The sequence below is a fragment of the Mustela erminea genome, chromosome 10, assembly GCF_009829155.1.
Source record: "Mustela erminea isolate mMusErm1 chromosome 10, mMusErm1.Pri, whole genome shotgun sequence".
In the NCBI taxonomy this organism is placed as follows: domain Eukaryota; kingdom Metazoa; phylum Chordata; class Mammalia; order Carnivora; family Mustelidae; genus Mustela; species Mustela erminea.
Window position 1 is genome coordinate 46,766,489 of NC_045623.1, and position 22,801 is coordinate 46,789,289.

At 37.9% G+C, this 22,801-nt stretch overlaps 2 protein-coding genes across 3 annotated transcripts in view; both read right to left on the reverse strand.

The window, feature by feature from the left end:
* Positions 1–22,801, reverse strand: part of MSH4 (mutS homolog 4) — a 103,406-nt gene that overhangs the window by 40,716 nt on the left and 39,889 nt on the right. The window lies entirely within an intron of this gene.
* On the reverse strand, positions 11,425–13,059 carry LOC116566974 (cyclin-G1-like). The gene is given in 2 exon segments (XM_032301677.1): positions 11,425–12,762; positions 12,765–13,059. Coding segments are annotated over 2 exon segments (867 nt in total). The 5' UTR covers positions 12,868–13,059; the 3' UTR covers positions 11,425–11,998.

The window sequence follows — 22,801 nt, forward strand, 5'->3', positions numbered from 1 at the left end:
TCAGGTAGCAGGAGATCAGCTAGATAGCTTATCAAACCATTGCAAACACCTACAAATCCAAAGGGAGATTGAAGAGAAGAAGAACAGAAATTCTAGAAACATAAAATTGACCACTTTCTGAAAGGTAGGACCAGAGAACTGAATCCAAATCAACGGGAAGATAGAAGATGGGGGGAGGGGCTGGCTCCGGCAAACGGCAAAGCATGGGAGCACAAAATCAGGACTTTTAAAAGTCTGCTCCACTAAAAAAGACAGTCTCTTCAGTAAATGGTGCTGGGAAGGGGTGCCTGGGTGGCTCAGTGGGTTAAGCCTCTGCCTTCTGCTCAGGTCATGATCTCAGGTCCTGGGATCGGGTCCCGGCTCTCTGCTCAGCAGGGGGCCTGCTTCCCCCTCTGTCTACTTGTGATCTCTCTTTCTGTGTCTAATGAATAAATAAAATCTTTAAAAAAATAAATAAAATAAATAAATGGTGGTGGGAAAACTGGACAGCTATGTGTAGAAGAATGAAACTCGACCATTCTCTTACACCATACACAAAGATAAACTCAAAATGGATAAAAGACCTCAATGTGAGACAGGAATCCATCAGAATCCTAAAGGAGAACATAGGCAGTAATCTCTTCGATATCAGCCACAGCAACTTCTTTCAAGATATGTCTCCAAAGGCAAAGGAAACAAAAGCGAAGATGAACTTTTGAGACTTCATCAAAATCAAAAGCTTCTGCACAGCAAAGGAAACAGGAAAACAAAGAGGCAACCCACGGAATGGGAGAAGATATTTGCAAATGACAGTACAGACAAAAGGTTGATATCCAGGATCTATAAAGAACTCCTCAAACTCAACACGCACAAACAGACAATCATATCAAAAAATGGGCAGAAGATATGGACAGACACTTCTCCAATGAAGACATACAAATGGCTATCAGACACAGGAAAAAATGTTCATCATCACTAGCCATCAGGGAGATTCAAATTAAAACCACATTGAAATATCACCTTACACCAGTTAGAATAGCCCAAATTAGCAAGACAAGAAACAATATGTGTTGGAGGGGATGTGGAGAAAGGGGAACCCTCTTCCACTGTTGGTGGGAATGTAAGTTGGTGCAGCCTCTTTGGAGAACAGTGTGGAGATTCCTCAAGAAAGTAAAAATAGAACTTCCCTATGACCCTGCCATTGCACTCCTGGGTATTTACCCCAAAGATACAGATGTAGTGAAAAGAAGGGCCATCTGTACCCCAATGTTTATAGCAGCAATGACCACAGTCGCCAAACTGTGGAAAGAACCCAGATGCCCTTCAACGGATGAATGGATAAGGAAGATGTGGTCCATATACACTATGGAGTATTATGCCTCCATCAGAAAGGACGAATACCTAACTTTTGTAGCAACATGGATGGGACTGGAAGAGATTATGCTGAGTGAAATAAGTCAAGCAGAGAGAGTCAATTATCATATGGTTTCACTTATTTGTGGAGCATACCAAATAGCATGGAGGACATGGGGAGTTAGAGAGGAGAAGGGAGTTGGGGGAAATTGGAAGGGGAGGTAAACCATGAGAAACTATGAACTCTGAAAAACAATATGAGGGTTTTGAAGGGGCGGGGGGTGGGAGGTTGGGGTACCAGGTGGTGGGTATTAGAGAGGGCACGGACTGCATGGAGCACTGGGTGTGGTACAAAAATAATGAATACTGTTATGCTGAAAATAAATTAAAAATAAATAAATAAATAAATAAATAAATAAATAAAGTCTGCTCCCCTGAAAGACATCACTCCAGAGGTGAAGCCCATGCAGAGCCAGCATGGCCCTAGGTCCCACAGGGTCACAGAAGGATTTGGAGTGTCTTAGTATTGCAGAGCTCACAGGTATTAGACCAGGGAAGCCAGCAACAGAGACAGAGCGAGGAGTGAGCTCTCAGCTCACGGTTACCTTGAACTAGTCGCAGGCTGGGTGAGCTCGGCGCGTGGCCAGAGGCCAGGGAGACAGGAGTGATTGGGCTCTTTTCTCTGAGGGCACACTGAGGGGTGTGGCCCCGAGCTCTCAGCTCCTCCGGGTGGGAGACTGGGAAGCCACCAATTTCATTCCCGTCCTCCATCCTCTGGAACTCTATGGAAGCGTTCAGGGGACATCACAATTCCAGACTTCAAGCTCTATTACAAAGCTGTCATCATCAAGACAGCAAGGTACTGGCACAAAAACAGACACATAGATCAATGGAACAGAATAGAGAGCCCAGAAATAGACCCTCAACTCTATGGTCAACTAATCTTCAACAAAGCAGGAAAGAATGTCCAATGGAAAAAAGCCTCTCAATAAATGGTGTTGGGAAAATTCGATGGCCACATGCAGAAAAATGAAATTGGCCCATTTCCTTACACCACACACGAAAATAGACTCAAAATGGATGAAGGACCTCAATGTGAGAAAGGAACCCATCAAAATCCTTGAGGAAAACACAGGCAGCAACCTATTCAACCTCAGCTGCAGCAACTTCTTCCTAGGAACATCGCCAAAGGCAATGGAAGCAAGGGCAAAAATGAACTATTGGGATTTCATCAAGATCAAAACTTTTGCACAGCAAAGGAAACAATTAACAAAACCAACAGACAACTGAGAGAATGGAAGAAGATATTTGCAAACGACATATCAGATAAAGGGCTAGTGTCCAAAATCTATAAAGAACTTAGCAAACTCAACATCCAAAAACAAATAATCTAATCAAGAAATGGGCAGAAGACATGAACAGGCATTTTTGCAAAGAAGACATCCAGATGGCCAATAGACACATGAAAAAGTGCTCCACATCACTTGGCATCAGGGAAATACAAATAAAAACCACAATGAGATACCACTTCACACCAGTCAGAATGGCTAAAATTGACAAGTCAGGAAATGACAGATGCTGGCGAGGATGTGGAGAAAGGGGAACCCTCCTGCAGTGTTGGTGGGAATGCAAGCTGGTGCAACCACTCCAGAAAACAGCATGGAGGTTCCTCAAAAAGTTGAAAATAGAACTACCATATAACCCAGCAATTGCACTACTGGGTATTTACCCTAAAGATACAAACGTAGTGATCCGAAGGGGCACGTGCACCCGAATGTTTATAGCAGCAATGTCTACAATAGCCAAACTTTGGAAAGAACCTGGATGTCCATCAACAGATGAATGGATAAAGAAGATGTGGTATATATATATATATATATATATATATTTATCTGCATATATTCCTGCATAGTATTCCATAATGGAATACTATTGTACATATAGAATATATATACATATATACTATGTATATATACATATATATAATGGAATTATATATATATATATATATATATATACACACACACACACACCCCATATATATATATATATATAGGAATACTATGCAGCCCTCAAAAGGAATGAAATTAAAAGAAAAGAAAAGAAATGAAATCTTGCCATTTGCAACAACGTGGATGGAACCAGAGGGTATCATGCTTAGTGAAATAAGTCAATCGGAGAAAGACAACTATCATACGATCTCCCTGATATGAGGAAGTGGAGATGCAACTTGGGGGGTTGGGGGGTGGGAGAAGAATAAATGAAACAAAATGGGATTGGGAGGGAGAGAAAACATAAGTGCCTCTTAATCTCACAAAACAAACTGAGGGTTGCCGGGGGCAGGGGGGTCGGTAGAGGGGGACGGGGTTATGGACATTGGGGAGGGTATGTGCTATGGTGAGTGCTGTGAAGTGTGTAAACCTGGCAATTCACAGACCTGTACCCTGAGGATAAAAATACATTATATGTTTATTAAAAAAATAAAAAAATAAAGATGAAAAAAAAAAAGATACACTGATGATCCAGATATTGCTACTTGGACTGTGGCTCATTCCTGCTGGAGACCTCTCAGAGATGGTATAGAGTAAGCTTCAGAAGCTATCTCCAGAGGTAAGGAAATGGTGTATTTATTAACCAACTCCAGTTCAGTAATGCACAGCAATACTGGGCAGTCACTTCCTGAATTCCCTCCAGTTTCTCATGTGGCTAGATAAAGTCCTCAGGTAGAGAATTTCAGCTGCTTACAGTAAAACTTCTCTGTACAAAAGTGAATGCCAAGGGATGTGGGTGGCACAGCAAAAGCATCTAGTCCACAATACTGAGTAAAAAATCCAACTACAATGTGGGAAAAGATATGTGCAACACAGAGAACCATAAAGGAGTCATAAAAAGCTCTACAAATCAAAAGAGGAGCCAAAAAAGCTTTACAAATCAAAAAAGACTATAACCCAATAGAAAAATGGGCAAGAGAGTTGAACAACACTTTCACAAAAGAAGGTATCCAAATAGTCAACATATATATACAAAAGGACTGCAAACTCATTAATTATTAACAAAATAATTAAGACCACAATGAAATACCATTAGCTACCAAACATTATGGCTCTCTGCCAAGATAATATTTTATAATAATAATATTATAACTGATAATATTAGGTTTGGAGGAAGAGTAATGGGAATTCTCATACACTGCTGATGGGAGTATAAGTTGAAATGATAATTCTGAAAAACATTTTCACAAATATTTTGTCATTATCTACTCAAGTTGAAGATATTCATTCCCCATGACCCGGAAATTCCACTCCTAACTATGTGCCCAATAAAAACGTATGCACAATTATACTAAGAAACAATTATAATATTGTTCAGCAATATTAATTCTAATTTCTAGAAACTGTCAACAACTCAAAAGTCTAACAGTTAAATGAATAATGGTATATTCATATGGCGAAACATTATATACCAATAGAAATAAATGAGCTACAGCTAAAAGCAATAATATAATTAAGTCTCACAAATAATGTTGGTGAGATGAAGCCACGTATTAAAAACACCCATGACAGATGCCTCGCTGGCTCAGTTGGTTAAGCAGTTGCCTTCGGCTCAGGTTGTGATCCCAGGGTCCTGGGATTGAGCCCCACATCAGGATCCTTGCTTGGCAGAGAGCCTGGTTCTCCCTCTCCCTCCTGCTCTGCCTACTTGTGCTCTCTCTCTATTCTCTCAAATAAATAAATAAAATATTTTTTTAAAAAATAAAAAGGTTTAAATAGTCTTTTCTTTAATTAAGTGAACTCTATACCCAGTGGTGTGGGGCTTGAACTTATAACCTCGAGATCAAGAGTAGTATGCTCTGACTGAACCAGCTAGATGCCCCAGAAAAACCTGTTTAATATGAAAAATTTCATAATGTTGAAGGAAGTATTTTGAATGTTTGTAATAGAAAATATAAGCATTCTTAATGTAGTATAAAAAAAGTAAGGTTATAAATATTATACAGAAGGAAAAGACATTCAGGTTAGTAAAAATAAGAAATTTAAGTTTTATTCTCAGAAAATATTTATGACCTAGAAAACAGCATTTTCTTAAATCAATATTCTAAAGAAGAAAGTATAAGAATTCATCTTAAGCAAACAATTCCATACTAGAAATTTTCAGAGAAAATTTAGTTCATTTAGAAGTTTAAGATAATCATATAATTCAGTGAACAAAACATTTAGTTCATTCACAAGTTTTAGCAAATTATGCAATTTAACCAGCAGAAATCTAAACTAATTTAGTAAATACTGTGTTTAATTAAGAGATATATGCTTATATCAAATGGAGAAAGAGCCTAATTTAAAGTAGATCTCCAGATGGTTAAGAAAACAGCAACTAAGAAACAGTATAGGGAATTCTGAAATTCATGAACCATGTATGAAGTCAATATATAGCTTAGGGTTCTTCAAAAGTTAGTTAATCTGAAAAGTATTTTAAAAGCCTCCACAAAGGACAGATGTACTAAGTAGGGAAGTATTTACAGCTAAGACTAGTCCCTCCAAAACTAAAAAGGATGGGAAGTTAACAGACTACCAGCTATGACTGATCCTTAAGAATCTTATGGAAGTAGCTATAGATTGCCTTTACTGGACAGGAAAAAAGGATTCCAGATTCTCAGCTTACAGAATTATCTTAAACCTGCCCAAGACGACTTTTCTCAAGTCTGAGAGTCAAACTGATTATAGAAGCTGGCTTATCACAGATATTTCTGAGAGAGCGAGTTGGCCAAACTGATGTTTCCTTCTCAATATAACCAGAAAAAATCTAATGCAAAAAAAATTATGTTTCTAATTCTTCAGCTAATGACACTAAATTATGAAGTTGTATGACTAATACTAATAATACTAAACATTAATGAGTTGACAACAAAGAGACTACTCTCAGGTATAATCTCATGATTCCTTCCTATAATAAAAGTGAAACAAAGTTTTGACATACTGCTAAGGGTTGAACTGTATCCTCCCAAAAAATATTTGTTGAAGTCTAAACACTCAGTACTTCAAAATGTGATCTTATTTACCAATAGCATCATTGCAGAGGTAATTGGTTAAGATGATATCATACTGTAGTAGGGCAGACTCCTAATTCAATATGACTAGTGTCATGTAAAAGATAGCCATGTGAAGACAAAGACACACAGGGAGACTGCATGTTACGCAGCAGCAAGCCAGGGAACACTAAAGACTGCCAATAAACCACCAAAAGCTAGGAAGAGGAAAAAAAAAAAAATCCCTGATGGGCTTCAGAGGAAATATGGCCCTATGAATATCTTGATTTCAGACTTCAAGCATGCAGAACTGTGAGACAATATATTTATCTTGTTTTAAGTCACACAGTGTATATAGTATTTTGTTTCACAAACAATAGGGAACTATAATATATACTAATTATCACTATAAAGTGGCCACATCCCATTCCTATACTACATTGCATTTTTCTGTGTAGAATATGTCATTCATAAGTAAAACTGTTCTTCTATTTAAGATATTTTTCACTTGAAAACATCATTCAAGTCAGTGGAATTTGGCAAAAAATCATAAAGGCTAACTGTGTGGCTCTTATGTTTATATTCATAAATGATTATTCATTTTAAGCCTCTGAAAGTCCTAAAACATTGGATGGCTCCAAAAAGACTGCTAAACAAGAACAATGTAAAAAAGAAAGGTTAATAACACACACTAGCAAAAGTATATCCAAAAGTAAAATGAAGAACTCTTCCCATATATTCAGAAATAATTTTAATTTAATATGAACACTGTGATTTAATATCAGTTGTCAGGGTCCAAACTGGAAGAAGAGAGCATCACTGGAATGGGAGAAGCAAAATCAGAACATGGTGAGAATGGAGAGGTAGTACAGAAGGATAAGGAAAGTACCATAATGGAGGGCTTCTCAGCACAGATTATATGAACCTGAACAAGGTCAAGAGGGTATCCAGGCAAGAGGAGACAGTAGTCTGGTATAGGTTTTAGAACCCTAAAGTCTGTGTGTGGGAGGGCACGTTAGTACAGGTGAGGATAGGAAGATGATTTAGCAGGGAATGCTGGAGCACAGGCAAGGGTGAGGATGACATATGCATAAGATAGAGAGTGGTAGTAGTCAAAGACTGGTCACATGGGGGGGGGTCAAACATGATAATATATTAAGGATACTAAGAGCCAGGTTTCTCATTGTCAGAGAATGGAGATACTAATATTGAAGGTTAGAAGACTAAAATGAACCTTGGGATGTTGAACTGAAATAGAAGGTACTGGTGTGGACTCAGTTTTCAACTGCACAGATGGATATAAATATTATATATATATATATATATATAATTAAATTTAATATGGAGATAAATATGTATATATTTATCCATTTACTCATAGATATACACTTATTCCTTAGCCATGAGAAGGTTTGGGAGCACTGACAACAGCAAAGAGTGTGCCCAGTGCCCAGATCTTGATTTCTAAATACCATATGCCTTTGAAACAAACCAAGGCTCCTGAGAGAAATGGCTGACTAAAAGGCTGGGCAGAGAAAGTAAAAGGAAAGCCTGGTTCATTTTTCTGAGCCAAAAGTGATAAAGCTCTCAAGGAATGATGGGCGTATTTCTAAAGTACTGAAAGACCAATTAAAAAGGGCTTGTATTGGTCAAATCTAAACAATTTGAGAATCAAAATAAATGTTGGTAGTAAAGGATTATAACCAATTGAATAAAATATGAAACCAGGAGTCCATAGAGATTAAATAAAATGAAAATTTGATAAGAACCAGTGTATTTACAGAGTCTCAACCTCCTCAGAGAATACTTAAAATTATATAAGGAAAATGGTAATTTTATAGTGCAGAAGGCTAGAGGACCCCACTTTAATCAAGTGCACAAAGTTAACATCATAGTGGGACAAATCAAAATCATGAGCCATCTGATAAGATATAATAAAAACACTGCCCATTTCTGTGGTATTCCTACCAAAGATATATTACCAGAATATAACAATGAGGAAAAACATCAGATAAACCCATACTGACAGAAAACAACACAGAGCCATACTTTTCAAATGTCAAGATCATGACTGAAGACTAAATAGACAAAAAACTAAAGGTAATAATTGATTCTAAACTGAAACCTTTTCTATAAAGGACTATTGGCACAACTGGCAAAACTTGAATGGGATCCGAGGATTAAATGGTATTATCATTGTTAATTTCCTTACTTTCAAGGTTTATTATGGTTGAATAGAAGAATATCCTGTTTCTAAGAAATCCTCATTTATTTGGGAGTGATAGGGCATCATGTTGGCAACTTACTCTTAAAATAAAAAAAAAAATAAGTTATTTGTAATATACTTGCAAATTTTCTGAAGGTTTGAGATTTTATTTAAATTTTATTTTCACTTTTTAAAAAGGTTGAAACCAAAAAATCTTACATGTTTCCAGAGAATGGTGGGGGGGCGGGAGGTGAGGAATGTCAGTCTAATCTAAAATTCAGAAAACCTCAATGGTTTCAACTTCTCAATAGGAACATTATAAGTTACAAAACAGTGGAGAAGTGTCTTCCAAATTCTGAAGGAAAATTCTTTCCTGACTAGAATTCTATTTTCAGGTAAGCTATCAATAACTTATGAGAGAATAATAAAACATTTCAGAAATGCAGTCTTACTTTTTTTTTTTCAAGATTTTATTTATTTATTTGACAGAGAGAGATCACAGGTAGGCAGAGAGGCAGGCAGAGAGAGAGGAAAGGAAGCAGGCTCCCTGCTGAGCAGAGAGCCCCATGCAGGGCTCAATCCCAGGACTCTGGGATCACCACCTGAGCCGAAGGCAGAGGCTTTAACCCACTGAGCCACCCAGGCACCCCAATGCAGTCTTACTATTGCTCAGAAAGTTAGTAGAGAATGTGTTCCACAAGAAGGAGAGAGTAAGCCAAAACAGAAGATTAGAAGGGCCACAAAAAATAAGAGATCCAACATAAGAAAGTCAGGAAAAATGCTGAAAAGAAATTTGGGGTCACAGCTGTATACTAAACAAAGAGGGGCAACCAGTACAGATTGGAACAGTTCATAAGCTTATGGAGGAGGCATCTTCAAGAAGTTGAATTTGATTTTCTACAGTGAATAAATACACTGAGAGCATAATACTGAGAGGGTATTTAGATAACTGGTGGAAATATGCCTGAATTAGTGAAAGTACACAGTAAACCAAACAAATATAAGAACAGTTATTTATTCTGGAGAAAAAAACACAAAAAGTTATGGAAGCTCAACTCTGCGTAGAATGGATAATCATAATAATTTTGATCGAACTAAAATTATGTTGTAACCCTACAGGGTAAGGAGAGGTAAGGAAATGTCCATGTTTAGGGGAGAAGAGAAGAAAGAGAGCTAAATATTCATCCTCCTGCCAAGTAATTAGCACAGAATGTCAAAAGATATCATCAAGAAAGGAAAAAAAAAAAACCCTAAGGAACAACAGAAAATATTTGCAAATCATATATCCAAAATAAGGAACTTATATCTATAATATATAAAGAACTCTTAAAACTCAATACTAAAAAGACAACCCAATTAAAATTTGGAAAATGTGGGGTGTCGGCATAGCTCATCCAGCTGAGCATCCAATTCTTGATTTCAGCTTAGGTCATGATCTTGGCTCAGGTCATGATCTCAGAGTCATGAAATGGAGCCCCAAATCTGGCTCCAGGCTTGGCACAGAGCCTGCTTGAAATTCTCTTTCTCCCCCTGCCCCTCCCTGTACTCTCTTTCTAAAATAAGTAAATAAATAAATAAAATAGATAAATAAATAAAATTTTTTTTTTAATAAAATCTTTTTTAAAACTGAAAAAGCGTATGAATAAACAGTTCTCCAAAGAATATACACAAATAGCCAACAAGCACACAGAAAGAGGCTCAACATCAATAATCATCATAGAAATGAAACTTTTAAATGAGAGATATTACTTCACACACACTAGGATGCCTGGGAATCAAAAAGTGAGATAATAACAAGTATGGACAAGGATGTGGAGACATCAGAAACCTCACAGACTGCTGGTGGGACTGCAAAATCAGTCATTTTAGAAAACAGTCTGGCAGTTGGTCAAACAATTAAACATAGAATGATCATATCAGCAATTCCACTCCTATATATATACCCACAATAAATGAAAACTTACATCCAAACAGAAGCTTGTACATAAATATTCATAAAAATGTATTCATGATAATCAAAAGTAGAAACTCAAATGTTCAACTGGTGAATAAAAGAAATGTGCTGTACCTATACAATGTAGAATATTATGTCAATAAAAATAATCAAGTATTAATATATGTTACAATATGAATTACCCTAAAAACATTATGCTAAATTAAATAGACAGTCACAAAATACTACATATTGTAGGATTCCATTTATATGAAACATCCAGCATGAACAAATCTATAGGGACGGATAGATTAGTAAAAGCCAAGAACAAGGCAGGGAAGAAGTCTGAGAGGACGGGAAGTAACTGTTAATGTGTTGCTATTTTAGGGTGATGAAGATGTTCTAAAATTAACTGTACTAATTGTGATACAACTCTGTGAACACACTAAAAATTACCAAATGTTAAGCTTTAAATGGGTGAAATATTTGTGAATTCTATCTTAATAAAGCTGTTATATTTTTTAAAAATAATGGATTATGCAATATTTGCAGAAGTAAAATATATGACAATAGCCCAATGAGAAGGAATGGGGAATGGCTGCATACTATTGTAAAGTTCTTTTCTTTTTATTTCAGCTTTATTGAGGAACAATTTCCATATAAAATTATAACATATTTAAAGGATACGCTGTGGTGATTTGATACATACATTGCAAGGATTCCCACAATTAGTTACTTAACACATCCAGCTCCTCAATTTGGAGGGGAGTAAGAACTTTTAGGTTCTACTCTCTAGATAGTATTACCAACTATCTAACTATTCTACTCTCTAGATAGTATTACCAACTATAGTCACCATGTATTACATTAGATTCTCAGAACTTATTCAGTTTACAGTTGAAAGTTAAACCTTTTACCATACATTTAGTATGCCAAAATGACTAGGCCTGTAGTTTTACTTTTATAAAATGCCTTCAAATTTAAGTATAATTCCCACGTATCAATAAAGTTCAGTCTCTGGATTATCTATTACTTGCACTACAGGTACCAAGAAACCATTTTCACTGCCTCGAATAGTGACCCTTGTTATGCCTTAAAAGTGCATTTGTGAAATGTTGGTTTTGATGTCTACCTCCTAATTTAGAATTTAATTAGGTTACCACTTTTAATACCATCTAAATACAATATACTGACCCAATATAGAAGGTTGGGTCAATGTTAGAAATGAAGATTCACAGTTCACCTTCCCAGGCTTGTTATTAACATTTCACATTTATGCTCTTAGCTTTGAATTGTATGCCTCACAGATGAATTCAAATTTATTTTAATTCCCCTATAGCTTATTAATTAGGTAGTTTTGCCAAATCTGAGAACATCAATGCTAATCTAGTTGTGATGTTCTGAGGCTTCACAGCTTAAATCCGTTAAAACATTATGGAATCCATAGCTCAGGATTGTGGAGAAAGGCTTCAGAGAAGAGCTTTTTGTTGCCGTAACAATCCAATTAAGGGACCATTTCGGGAATTGTTGGAAGGTGGGTTATTCTGTAGTAACTGTGCTTCAGTTGCCGTGCAGTATGTCCAGAAACAATCCATTTCAACTTCTGAACATTTGGTTCAGAATATTCAGTTAAACACTTGGATACAAGTTCTTGCCGGAAGGTCAAATCTCTGCCATTTATCTTGGAATGTGTCTGTAGACATTCTATTCCTTCTGTTAACTCTACACACTTCTGTGCTTGGATCTCCAGTGCAATGATAGACAATGCCAACACAGAAGGCTTTGCTTTAGAAAATATGATCCTGCAGTGGCATGCCTTAAGTTGAGCTTCTAGTCTTTCAAAATTAAGGCTATTCCTCCTTTCAATTGGTAAGTTCTCTTGAATGAGTGAATAGTAGAGGTGCAGAAACTGAAAGGCAGTAGTAGCTTTGACTTTCCAACACACCTTCTCCAATACAATCTTTTCCATTCTCATCAAATCTGAAACCGTGAACCTATACTGGCTTATTCGGATCAAGTCAGTTGCCAATGGGACATTCCTTTCCTCTTCTATTGATTTAACAGCCAAATAGAAGCAGCTCAGCCCAACACACCCAAGGTGCTTGGGCTGTACCTTCATTTTGGACAGGAATCTGTCCAGTAAATTCACAGCTAGAGAAAATGTCTCCATGTCGAAGCCAAAGAACTGAGTTAGACTGAGAAGATCTTTTACTTCAAAGTCCCTTAGCCTTGCAGTCATTCTGAGGCCATTATCGTGTGCAGATTCAGTCTCAAGCCGCAGACCTTTGGCTGACATCTCGACTCCTGTTCCAACAGGGCATTCAGCTGGTGTAGCAGTTTCTGAGAGTCAGTTGTTGTCAGTACCTCTATCATCTTGACCGCGACTACGGCTCTTCAGCGGTAACCACCCTCCCCGGGCCTGCTCTCACCTCACCCGACGATATCAGATCTGATAGGCCCACGAGGTGAGGGGACTCGCGGGTAAGAGGGGAGAGGCCCGGGGAGGGGGAGCCGTCCTGAGTGGAGGTCTCCGCAGCGCCGCCCGGACGACACTGCCCACGACAGGGTCAGCTCAGAGGCCTCTGTACTTTTTTTTTTTTTAAGATTTTATTTATTTATTTGACAGAGAAAAATCACAAGTAGACAGAGAGGCAGGCAGAGAGAAAGAGAGAGGGAAGCAGGCTCCCCGCTGAACAGAGAGCCCGATGCAGAACTCGATCCCAGGACCCTGAGATCATGACCTGAGCTGAAGGCAGTGGCTTAACCCACTGAGCCACCCAGGCGCCCAAGATGTTGTACTTTTTAAATGCTTTTTCTATATCAATTGAGAGGATCATATGGCTATTGTCCTTTCTTTTATTGATGTGGTGTATCACGTTGATTGATTTGGGGATATGGAGCCACCCTTGCATCCCAGGAATAAATCCCACTTGGGTGTGCTGAAGAATCCCTTTAATGTGCTGCTGGATCCTATTAGCTAGTATCTGGGTGAGTCTAAAACACTTTAGATAAAAACTGGTATAATTTCAAAGAGAAGGGATAATGAGTTAAGATGGCAGTGTAGTAGGAGGGCCCTAGGATTGCCCTGTCCTTTGAAGACAGATACATAACTATCAAATCATTCTGAATACTCAAGAAATTGATCTGAGGACTGATAGAATATACTGCACAATGGAGGGAGAGAGCAAGTATGGAGCCATGGTTTGGGAGAGAAAATGATTGCAGGTGTTGTGAAGGGGAGGGAGCCCTTGTCACAGAGAAAGTCAAGAGAGAGTGGAGTGCACAGGGATAAACACAAAGAGAACACTTCCCCAAAGCCATTGGCTGGAAAAAATCAAAGGGGCTGAATTTCCTAAATTTTTACACCTAGCAGGGTTCAAAGACTTCAGTTTTAGAGGTCCCCAGCTTTGAGTGGGATAGAGACCCGAGGAAGCTGTACTACTCCTGGAGAGGAGGCAGGCAAACAACCCCGGGGCAAACTGCATGATCTGAGGAATGCCTAAGGGCCAGGGGAAAGACTGTACTTTTTGGAGAGCATCTGTGAGAGGCAGCATTGCCTCCCCAGGGACAAAAGAACAAGCAGGGACCATCTTCCTCTCTCACCCTTCAGCATAGGTGCAGAGACACCTGCTGAGGGTGGCTAACCTGGATATTGGGACTTCACTGTGCTTTTACTCCAAAATCCACAGTCCTGCACTCTGGACAATGGCTCTTCAGGGTCAAACCTGCATCAGTCCTAGCTTGGTGAGACCTTTTCCCACAGGAAAAGAGCAGATGTCTGCCACACCATATCCCTAAAGTTTGGAATTTTAAAACTCAGCTGACCTGGCTAGGGTGGAGCCCGAGGTGTGTTGTGCTGCTCTAGGCAGGCAAGAGACCCAAAGACAGACAGTGTGAAATCAGTGCTCTGAAAAATATCTGTGACACACAAGAGGAAATTACTCACTCCTCTGAAAGTAGTAAGCATAGACTCCCCTCTCCAGGGACAAAGAGGCAGACTGACACTATTTTCCACCCCTCGCCCCTCACCATAAACCAACTTCAGTAAACAGCATAGCACCAACAATGGCTGCCTAACATGCTTATACCGTCCTACCATCCTGCATGGAACTGCCTTTCTCAGGCAAGTTTGCCTAACAACCCTCCTCCAGAAGACCAACACAATCCTCCACACACACTGTGTCTATTGACTACAAGGTTCTACAAAGCTTTAGTTCTAGAGGAAATAGAATATGACATAAAATTATGTAAAATAATGAAGCTGAACAAAAGGGAAAGAAAAATTTTGGATCTTGGAAGCAGATATAGGAAACTCAGTGACTCCATCCAACATAATAACATTCATATCATAGGAGTCCCAGAAGAAGAAGAGAGAGGGAAGGGAGCAGAAGGTTTATTCGAGGAAATTATAGCTGTAATTTTCCCTAATCTGGGGAAGGAAACAGACATCCAAATCCATGAGGTACAGAGATTTCTATCAAAATCAACAAAAGCAGGTCAACACCAAGACACATTGTAGTTAAATTTGCAAAACATACTAATTAAGAAAAAAAATCCTAAAAGCAGCAAGACATAAGAAATGAAGTCCCTAACTTACAAGGGAAGACCAATAAGGTTAGCAGCAGATCTTTCACATAAAATAGCACGATATATTCAATGTGCTCAATGGGAAAAATATGTAGCCAAGAATACTCTATCTCACAAGTCTATCATTCAGAATAGAAGGATAAATGGTTTCCCAAATAAAAACTGAAGGAGTTCATTACCACTAAACTAGCCTCATAAAATATATTAAATGGGTCTCTGAGTGGGAAGGAAAGGCCAAAAGCAACAAAGACTAGAAAAGAACAGAGAAGATCTCCAGGAACAACAATAAAACAAACAATAAAATGGTACTAAATACATATCTGTCAATAATGACTCTGAATGTAAATGGACTAAATGCTCCAATCAGAAGACACAGCATGTCAGAATGGATTAAAAAAATCCTCCTACATGTTGCCTGTAAGAGACTCATTTAAGTCTAAAAACAACTGCATATTGAAAGTGAGGGGATGGAGAAATATTTACCATGCAAATAGACATCAAAAGAAAGCCAGAGTAGCCATACTTATATCAGACAAACTAGATTTTTTAAAAAGATTTTATTTATTCATTTGACAGACAGAGATCACAAGTAGGCAGAGAGGCAGGCAGAGAGAGGAAGAGAAGCAGACTCTCTGCTGAGCAGAGAGCCGGACTCGCGGCTCAATTCCAGGACCCTGAGATCATGAGATCTCTGAGACCTCAGGACTCTGAGACCCTAAGCCGAAGGCAGAGGCTTTAACCCACTGAGCCACCCAGGCGCCCCTCAGGCAAACTACATTTTAAACCAAAAACTGTAACAAGAGATGAAGAAGGGCACTATATAATAGTAAAGGAGTCTATCCAACAAGAATATCTGATAATTGTAAATATTTATGCCCTCAAATTGGGAGCACCCAAATATATAAAACAATTAATAATAAACACAAAGGAACTCATTCACAATAATAGTAGGGGACTTTCATATACCATTTATATCAGTGGACAGATCATTTAAGCAAAAAAAATCAACAAGGAAACAATGGCTTTGAATGAGACACTGAACCAGACGAACTTAACAAATATATTCAGAATATTTCATCCTAAAGCAGCAGAATACACATTCTTTTCAGGCACACATGGGACATTCTCCAGATAAGATCACAAACTAGGTCACAAATGAGGCCTCAACAATACAAAAAGACAGAGACTATACAATGCATGTTTTCTAACCACAATGCTATGAAACTTGAAGTCAACCACAAGAAAATATTGGGAGACCACAAATACATGGAGGTTAAAGAACATCCTACTAAAGAATGAATGGTTCAACCAGGAAATTAAAGAATAAATTAAAAAATACATGGAAACAAATGAAAATGAAAATACAAAACCTTTGGGAGGTTAAGAGGGGCCACAGAGTTTCTGGCTGGAGAGGTGCTGAATGAGTCATCGGTTCCAGGGGTGCTACAGCTGCTTTCTTGAACAGAAAAGTCATTAAGCCTGACTTTACAACATTGAGTGGGAAGAACAGCAGCCCAGTTAATATGTTCTAGGATGCAAGAGACCTCAGCCTGTGGAGTATTTCTGGCAACAGACTCTAGAGCTAAGGTGTAGGGGGATAAAGAGTTTTGTATAGGCTATCAATACGCCAACCAGTGAAACTGAAAGCTGGTCATTTTTCAAGGTTTGTGGGATGATATCATTCACTGTTCACTGGTTTTGTGTGGTAGAGAGCCAGGTTTGACTTTACCTACCACCTTTATTCATGGTTCAGTGGAGTTTGTGACAGTACTGATAGGTCTCCAAACAGGACCTAGCTGTTCCATCTGTCTGGACTACTTGAAAGAGCCAATGACCATCAACTGTGGGTATAACTTCTGTCTCTCCTGCATCAGTATGTTCTGGAAGGATCTAAATGATACTTTCCCCTGCCCCTTTTGCCATACCACTCTCCAGAAAGGAAATTTGTGAACAATCCCCAAATGGGCAATTTTTTTCCCATTTTATTTTATTTCTTTTCAGTGTTCCAGAATTCATTTTTTATGCACCACACCCAGTGCTCCATGCAATACGTGCCCTCCATAATATCTACCACCAGGCTCACTGAACTACCCAAGCCTCTCCTCTCCAAAACCCTCAGTTTGTTTCTCGGAGTCCACAGTCTCGCATGGTTTGTTTCCCACTCCGATTTCCCCCATCTCACTTCTCTCCATCTCCCAATGTCCTCTGTGTTATTCCTTATGCTCCACAAGTAAGTGAAACCATATGATACTTGACTCTCTCTGCTTGACTTACTTCACTCAGCATACTCTCTTCCAGTCCCGCCCATGTTGATATAAAAGTTGGGTATTCACCCTTTCTGATGGAGGCATAATACTCCATTGTGTATGTGGACCATATCTTCTTTATCCATTCATCTGTTCAAGGGGCATCTTAATTCTTTCCACAGTTGGCCAACTGTGGCCATTGCTGCTGTGAACAATGGGGTACAGGTGGCCCTTCTTTTCACTACATCTGTATCTTTGCAATTTAATTGAAATTGCTAAGCTACTATGGATAAGAAGAAGAAAGGAAGAGGAAGGAAGAGAAGATTTTGGGTAAGAAGAAGCAGGAGGAAGAGGAAGGAAGAGAAGCTTATACGTGAAAACACAATTAGGTTTTGACCTTTTTCTGCCAGAAGGACCTAGAAGTTTTATCTCTACAGTGTGGTTTCTCCACTGATCACTGGAATCACTATATTTGGCCCTAGAGAAGTCTGCTCCTTATTTTAAAAAAAGACTGCAGAATTGCATTGAACCATGGAGGGAGAGACTAGAACAAGTAGAAAAGGTGGTAATTATGCAAAGCAGAAAATCATTGGAACTGAAGAAGAAAATACAATGTGGAGAGAAGAAATCAAGTCTGAATTTGAGCAAATTTTGTTGTTTCTCAAAAACGAGCAAGAAATTGTTCTTCAGCAATTACAAGATGAAAAAATGGATATTTTAACAAAACTAAATGAAAACCTAACATTTTCAAGTCATCATTCCACATTAAAATATCAAAGGAGATAGAGGGCAAATCTATGAAGTCAGAGTTGGAATTACTGACAGATGTTAAAAAGTAGCTACCATAGGTATAAAATCTTAAAACCCCCTAAACCCTTTTCATTTCAATTAAAGGAATATGGTTACCATCTTTCTTCACAATATTCTGGCCTAAATAAAATAATCAACGGATTTTGAGTGGATCTAATTCTAGACCCTGAAACAGTAAGCTTATTGTCTCAGAAGATAGAAATAATTTGCAATATGTAAATAAAAGGCATAAATTACCTCATAACCCAAGGAGATTCTATCTCTGTCCAGCTGTTCTGAGTTCTAGGAGTTATAATTCTGGCAGGTAGTATTGGGAGGTGAAACTGAAAGACAAGCCTGAATGGATCATGAGTGATCTTAAAGACACTCTTCCCAGAAGGAGAAAGAATAAGATGCAACCAATTTTAGCACAGGATGGATTATGGGGTGTTGGACAATGTAGTCAGAATAATTAGATTGCATTGGGCTCTAAAGAAATTAATCTTCTACCAAAAATAACACCTAGAAAGATTGGCATTTTTTTAGACTATGAATTGTATGAGGTTTCCTTTTATAATTTGAGTGGTTGATCCCTTCTCTGTATTTTTAACTATTATTTTATGGAAACACTTTGGCCTTATTTCTATACTGAAATGGACTCAAAACCTCTTAAAATATATACAGTAACAGATTCTGAATGACGAATTATTGTAAAACTCTTGTTTTTGCTGCTGCTGTTGTTTGTTTCTTTGTTTCAGATAGTGGACAAAACTAAGCCAGTGAATCTAGTCTCAACAATTCTGTTGTGATTTTGTTATTGACTTTTTGTTTTTGTTTTGTTTTAGTTTTTCCTTTAAACAACCAGAATGATTTTATTCTAGTTTCAGCAACTTCTAAAAAATGTGGATATTGGGTACTCGGCTGGCTCAGCCAGCACTCCATGCAATTCTTGATCTCAGGTTGTAAGTGTGAGCCCCACGTTGGGGGTAGAGTTTACTTTAAAAAAAAAAAAAGGGGGGGCGCCTGGGTGGCTCAGTGGGTTAAGCCGCTGCCTTCGGCTCAGGTCGTGATCTCGGGGTCCTGGGATCGAGTCCCGCATCGGGCTCTCTGCTCAGCGGGGAGCCTGCTTCCTCCTCTCTCTCTCTCTCTCTCTCTCTCTCTGCCTGCCTCTCTGCCTACTTGTGATCTCTGTCTGTCAAATAAAATAAATAAAATCTTAAAAAAAAAAAAAGATGTGGTTATAATGAGACAGAAAAAAGAAAAACTAAGGAGTGCATTTGCAACTGCACCAAAAGACATAAGATTCTTAGGAATAAACCTAACCATAGAGGCAAAGGATGTCTACTCAGAAAACTAAAGAATTCTCAAGAAAGAAATTGAGGAAGACACAAAGAAATGGAAAAACATTTTATGACATGAATTGTAAGAACAAATATTATTAAAATGTCTATGCTACCTAAAGAAATATACATATTCAGTGTAATCCCTATTAGAATACCATCAACTTTTATCAGAGAGCTGAAACAAATAATCCTAAAAGTTGTATGGAACCACAAAAGACCCCAGATAAGCAAAGGAATGTTGAAAAAGAAGACCAAAACTGGTGGCATCACAATTCCAGACTTCAAGCTCTATTACAAAGCTGTCATCATCAAGATAGTATGGTATTGGCACAAAAACAGACACATAGATTAATGGTACAGAATGAAGAGCCCAGAAATGATTACTATCAACTCTATGGTCAACTAATCTTTGACAAAGCAGGAAAGAATGTCCAGTGGAAAAAAGAGAGTCTCTTCAACAAATAGTGTTGGAAAAATTGGACAGCCACATGCAGAATAATGAAACTGGGCCATTTCCTTACACCATACACAGAAGTAGACTCAAAACAGATGAAAGACCTCAATGTGAGACAGGAATCCTTCAAAATCCTAGAGGAGAACACAGGAAGCAATCTCTTCAATCTTGGCTGCAGCAACTTCTTGCTAGACATGTCTCCAAAGGCAAGGGAAACAAAGGCAAAAATGAACTATTGGGACTTCATCAAGATCAAAAGTTTTTGCACAGCAAAGGAAAAAGTCAGCAAAACCAAAAGACACCGACATAATGGGAGAGGGTATTTGCAAATAACATTAACAGACAAAGGGCAAGTATCCAAAATCTATAAAGAACTTAATCAAACTCAACACCCAAAGAACAAATAGTCCAAACAAGAAATGAGCAGAAGACATGAACACACATTTCTGCAAAGAAGACATCCAAACAGCCAACAGCAATTTCATGTGAAAATGTGCTCAAAATCACTCATCATCAGGGAAATACAAATCAAAACCACAATGAGATACCACCTCACACCAATCAGACGGCTAAAATTAACAAGTCAGGAAATGAGAGATGTTGCCAAAGATGTGGCAAAAGGGGAACCCTCCTACATTGTTGGTGGGAATGCAAGCTGGTGCAGCCCCTCTGGAAAGCAGTATGGAGCTTCCTCAAAAAGTTGAAAATAGAGTTACCCTATGACCCAGCAATCATACTACTTGGATTTACCCCAAAGATACAAAAAAGGGGAACCTGCACCCCAGTGTTCATAGCAGCAATGTCCACAATAGCTGAACTATGGAAAGAGCCCAGATGTCCATCAACAGATGAATGGATAAAGAAGATTGTATGTGTGTATGTGTATATGATGGACTATTAGCCATCAAAAAGAATGAAATCTTGCCATTTGCAACTAAGTGGATGGAACCAGAGGGTATTATGCTAAGCAAAATAAGTCAATCAGAGAAAGACAATTATCATATGATCTCACTGATGAATGGAATTTAAGAAACAAGGCAGAGGGTCATAGGGGAAGAGAGAAAAAACTAAAACAAGATGAAACCAGAGAGGGAGACAAACCCTAACAGAGTCTTAATCATAGGAAGAAACAAGGTTGCGGGAGGGGAGTGGAGAGATGGGGTAACTGGGTGATTGATGTTAAGGAAGGTGCATGATATAATGAGTACTGAATATTATATAAGACTGATGAATCAGGCCTCTGAAACCAATAATACATTACATGTTAACTAATTGAATTTAAATTTAAAATGTTTCAAAATATGGGGAAAAAAGTAGTTATAGGAGGGAAGTATATAGCAATACAGGCCTACCTCAAGAAGCAAGCAACATTTCAAATAAAACCACCCAAACTTATACCTAAAGGAGGTTGACAAAGATCAACAAATGAAGCCTAAAGCCAACAGAAGAAGGGAAATAATAAAGATTAGAGCAGAAGTAAATGATATAGAAAAAACTAGTAGAACAGATCAATGAAGCTAAGAGCTAGTTCTTTGAATGAATTAATATAAAATTGATAAAAACTTAGCCAGAGTTATCAGAAAGAAAGTTATACAAAAAGAGTTATACAAAAAGAAAAGAGTTATACAAAAGTTACAAATCTTTTTGTTTGTATACAAACAAACAAACTTTGTATACAAAAGTTGTATACAAAAAGTATACAAAAGTTGTATACAAAAGTTATACAAAAAGAAAAGAGAAAGACCCAAATAAATAAAATCACAAATGAATGAGGAGAGATCACAACTAACACCACAGAAATTATAATATTTTAAAAAATTATAAAAAATTATAAGCCAACAAATCAGACAATCTGGAAGAAATGGATAAATTCCTAGAAATGGATAAACTACAAAAACTGAAACAGGAACAAATAGAAAACTTCAACAGACTAATAACCAGCAAAGAAACTGAGTCAGCAATAAAAAATTTCCCAACAAACAAAAGTCTAGAGCCAGACGGCTTCACAGAGGAATTCTACCAAACACTTAAAGAAGAGTTAATACCTATTCTTCTGGAACAATTCCAAAATATAGAAATGGAAGGAAAACTTCCAAACTTATTTTGAGGCCAGCATCACCTTGATTCCAAAACCAGACAAAGTCTCCACTAAAAAGGAGAACTAAATGCCAATATGCCTGATAAACAGAGACGCAAAAATCATCAACAAAATACTCCCAAACCAAGTAAAATAGTACATTAAAAGAATCACTTACTACTATCAAATGGGATTTACTCCTAGCCTGCAAGGGTAGTTCAATATTCACAAATCAATCAACATGACACACCATATTAATAAAAAAAAGGAAAAGAACTATATGATCCTCTCAACTGATGCAGAAAAAGCATCTGACAAAGAACAACATTCATTCATGATAAGAACTCTTAACAAAGTAGGAATAGAGGGAACATACCTCAACATAATAAAGGCCATATACAAAAAACCCACAGCTAATATCCTCAATGGGGGAAAACTAAGAGATTGTCCTTGACAATCAAGAACAAGACAGCGATGTCCACTCTCACCACTGTTGTTCAACATAGTACTAGAAGTCCTAGCCTCGGCAATTGTACAACTAAATGAAATAAAAAGCATCCAAATCAGCAAATAAGACTAACTGTCCCACTTCACAGATGATGTGATACTCTATGCAGAAAACCCAAGACTCTACCCAAAAACTGATAGAACTCATAAAGGAATTCAACAACATGGAAGGACATAAAATCAATGCACAGAAGTCAGCTGCATTTCTATATACGAACAATGAGACAGAAGAAAGGGAAATCAAGGAACTGATCCCATTTACAACTGCGCCAAAAACCATAAGATACCTGGGTAAACCTAACAA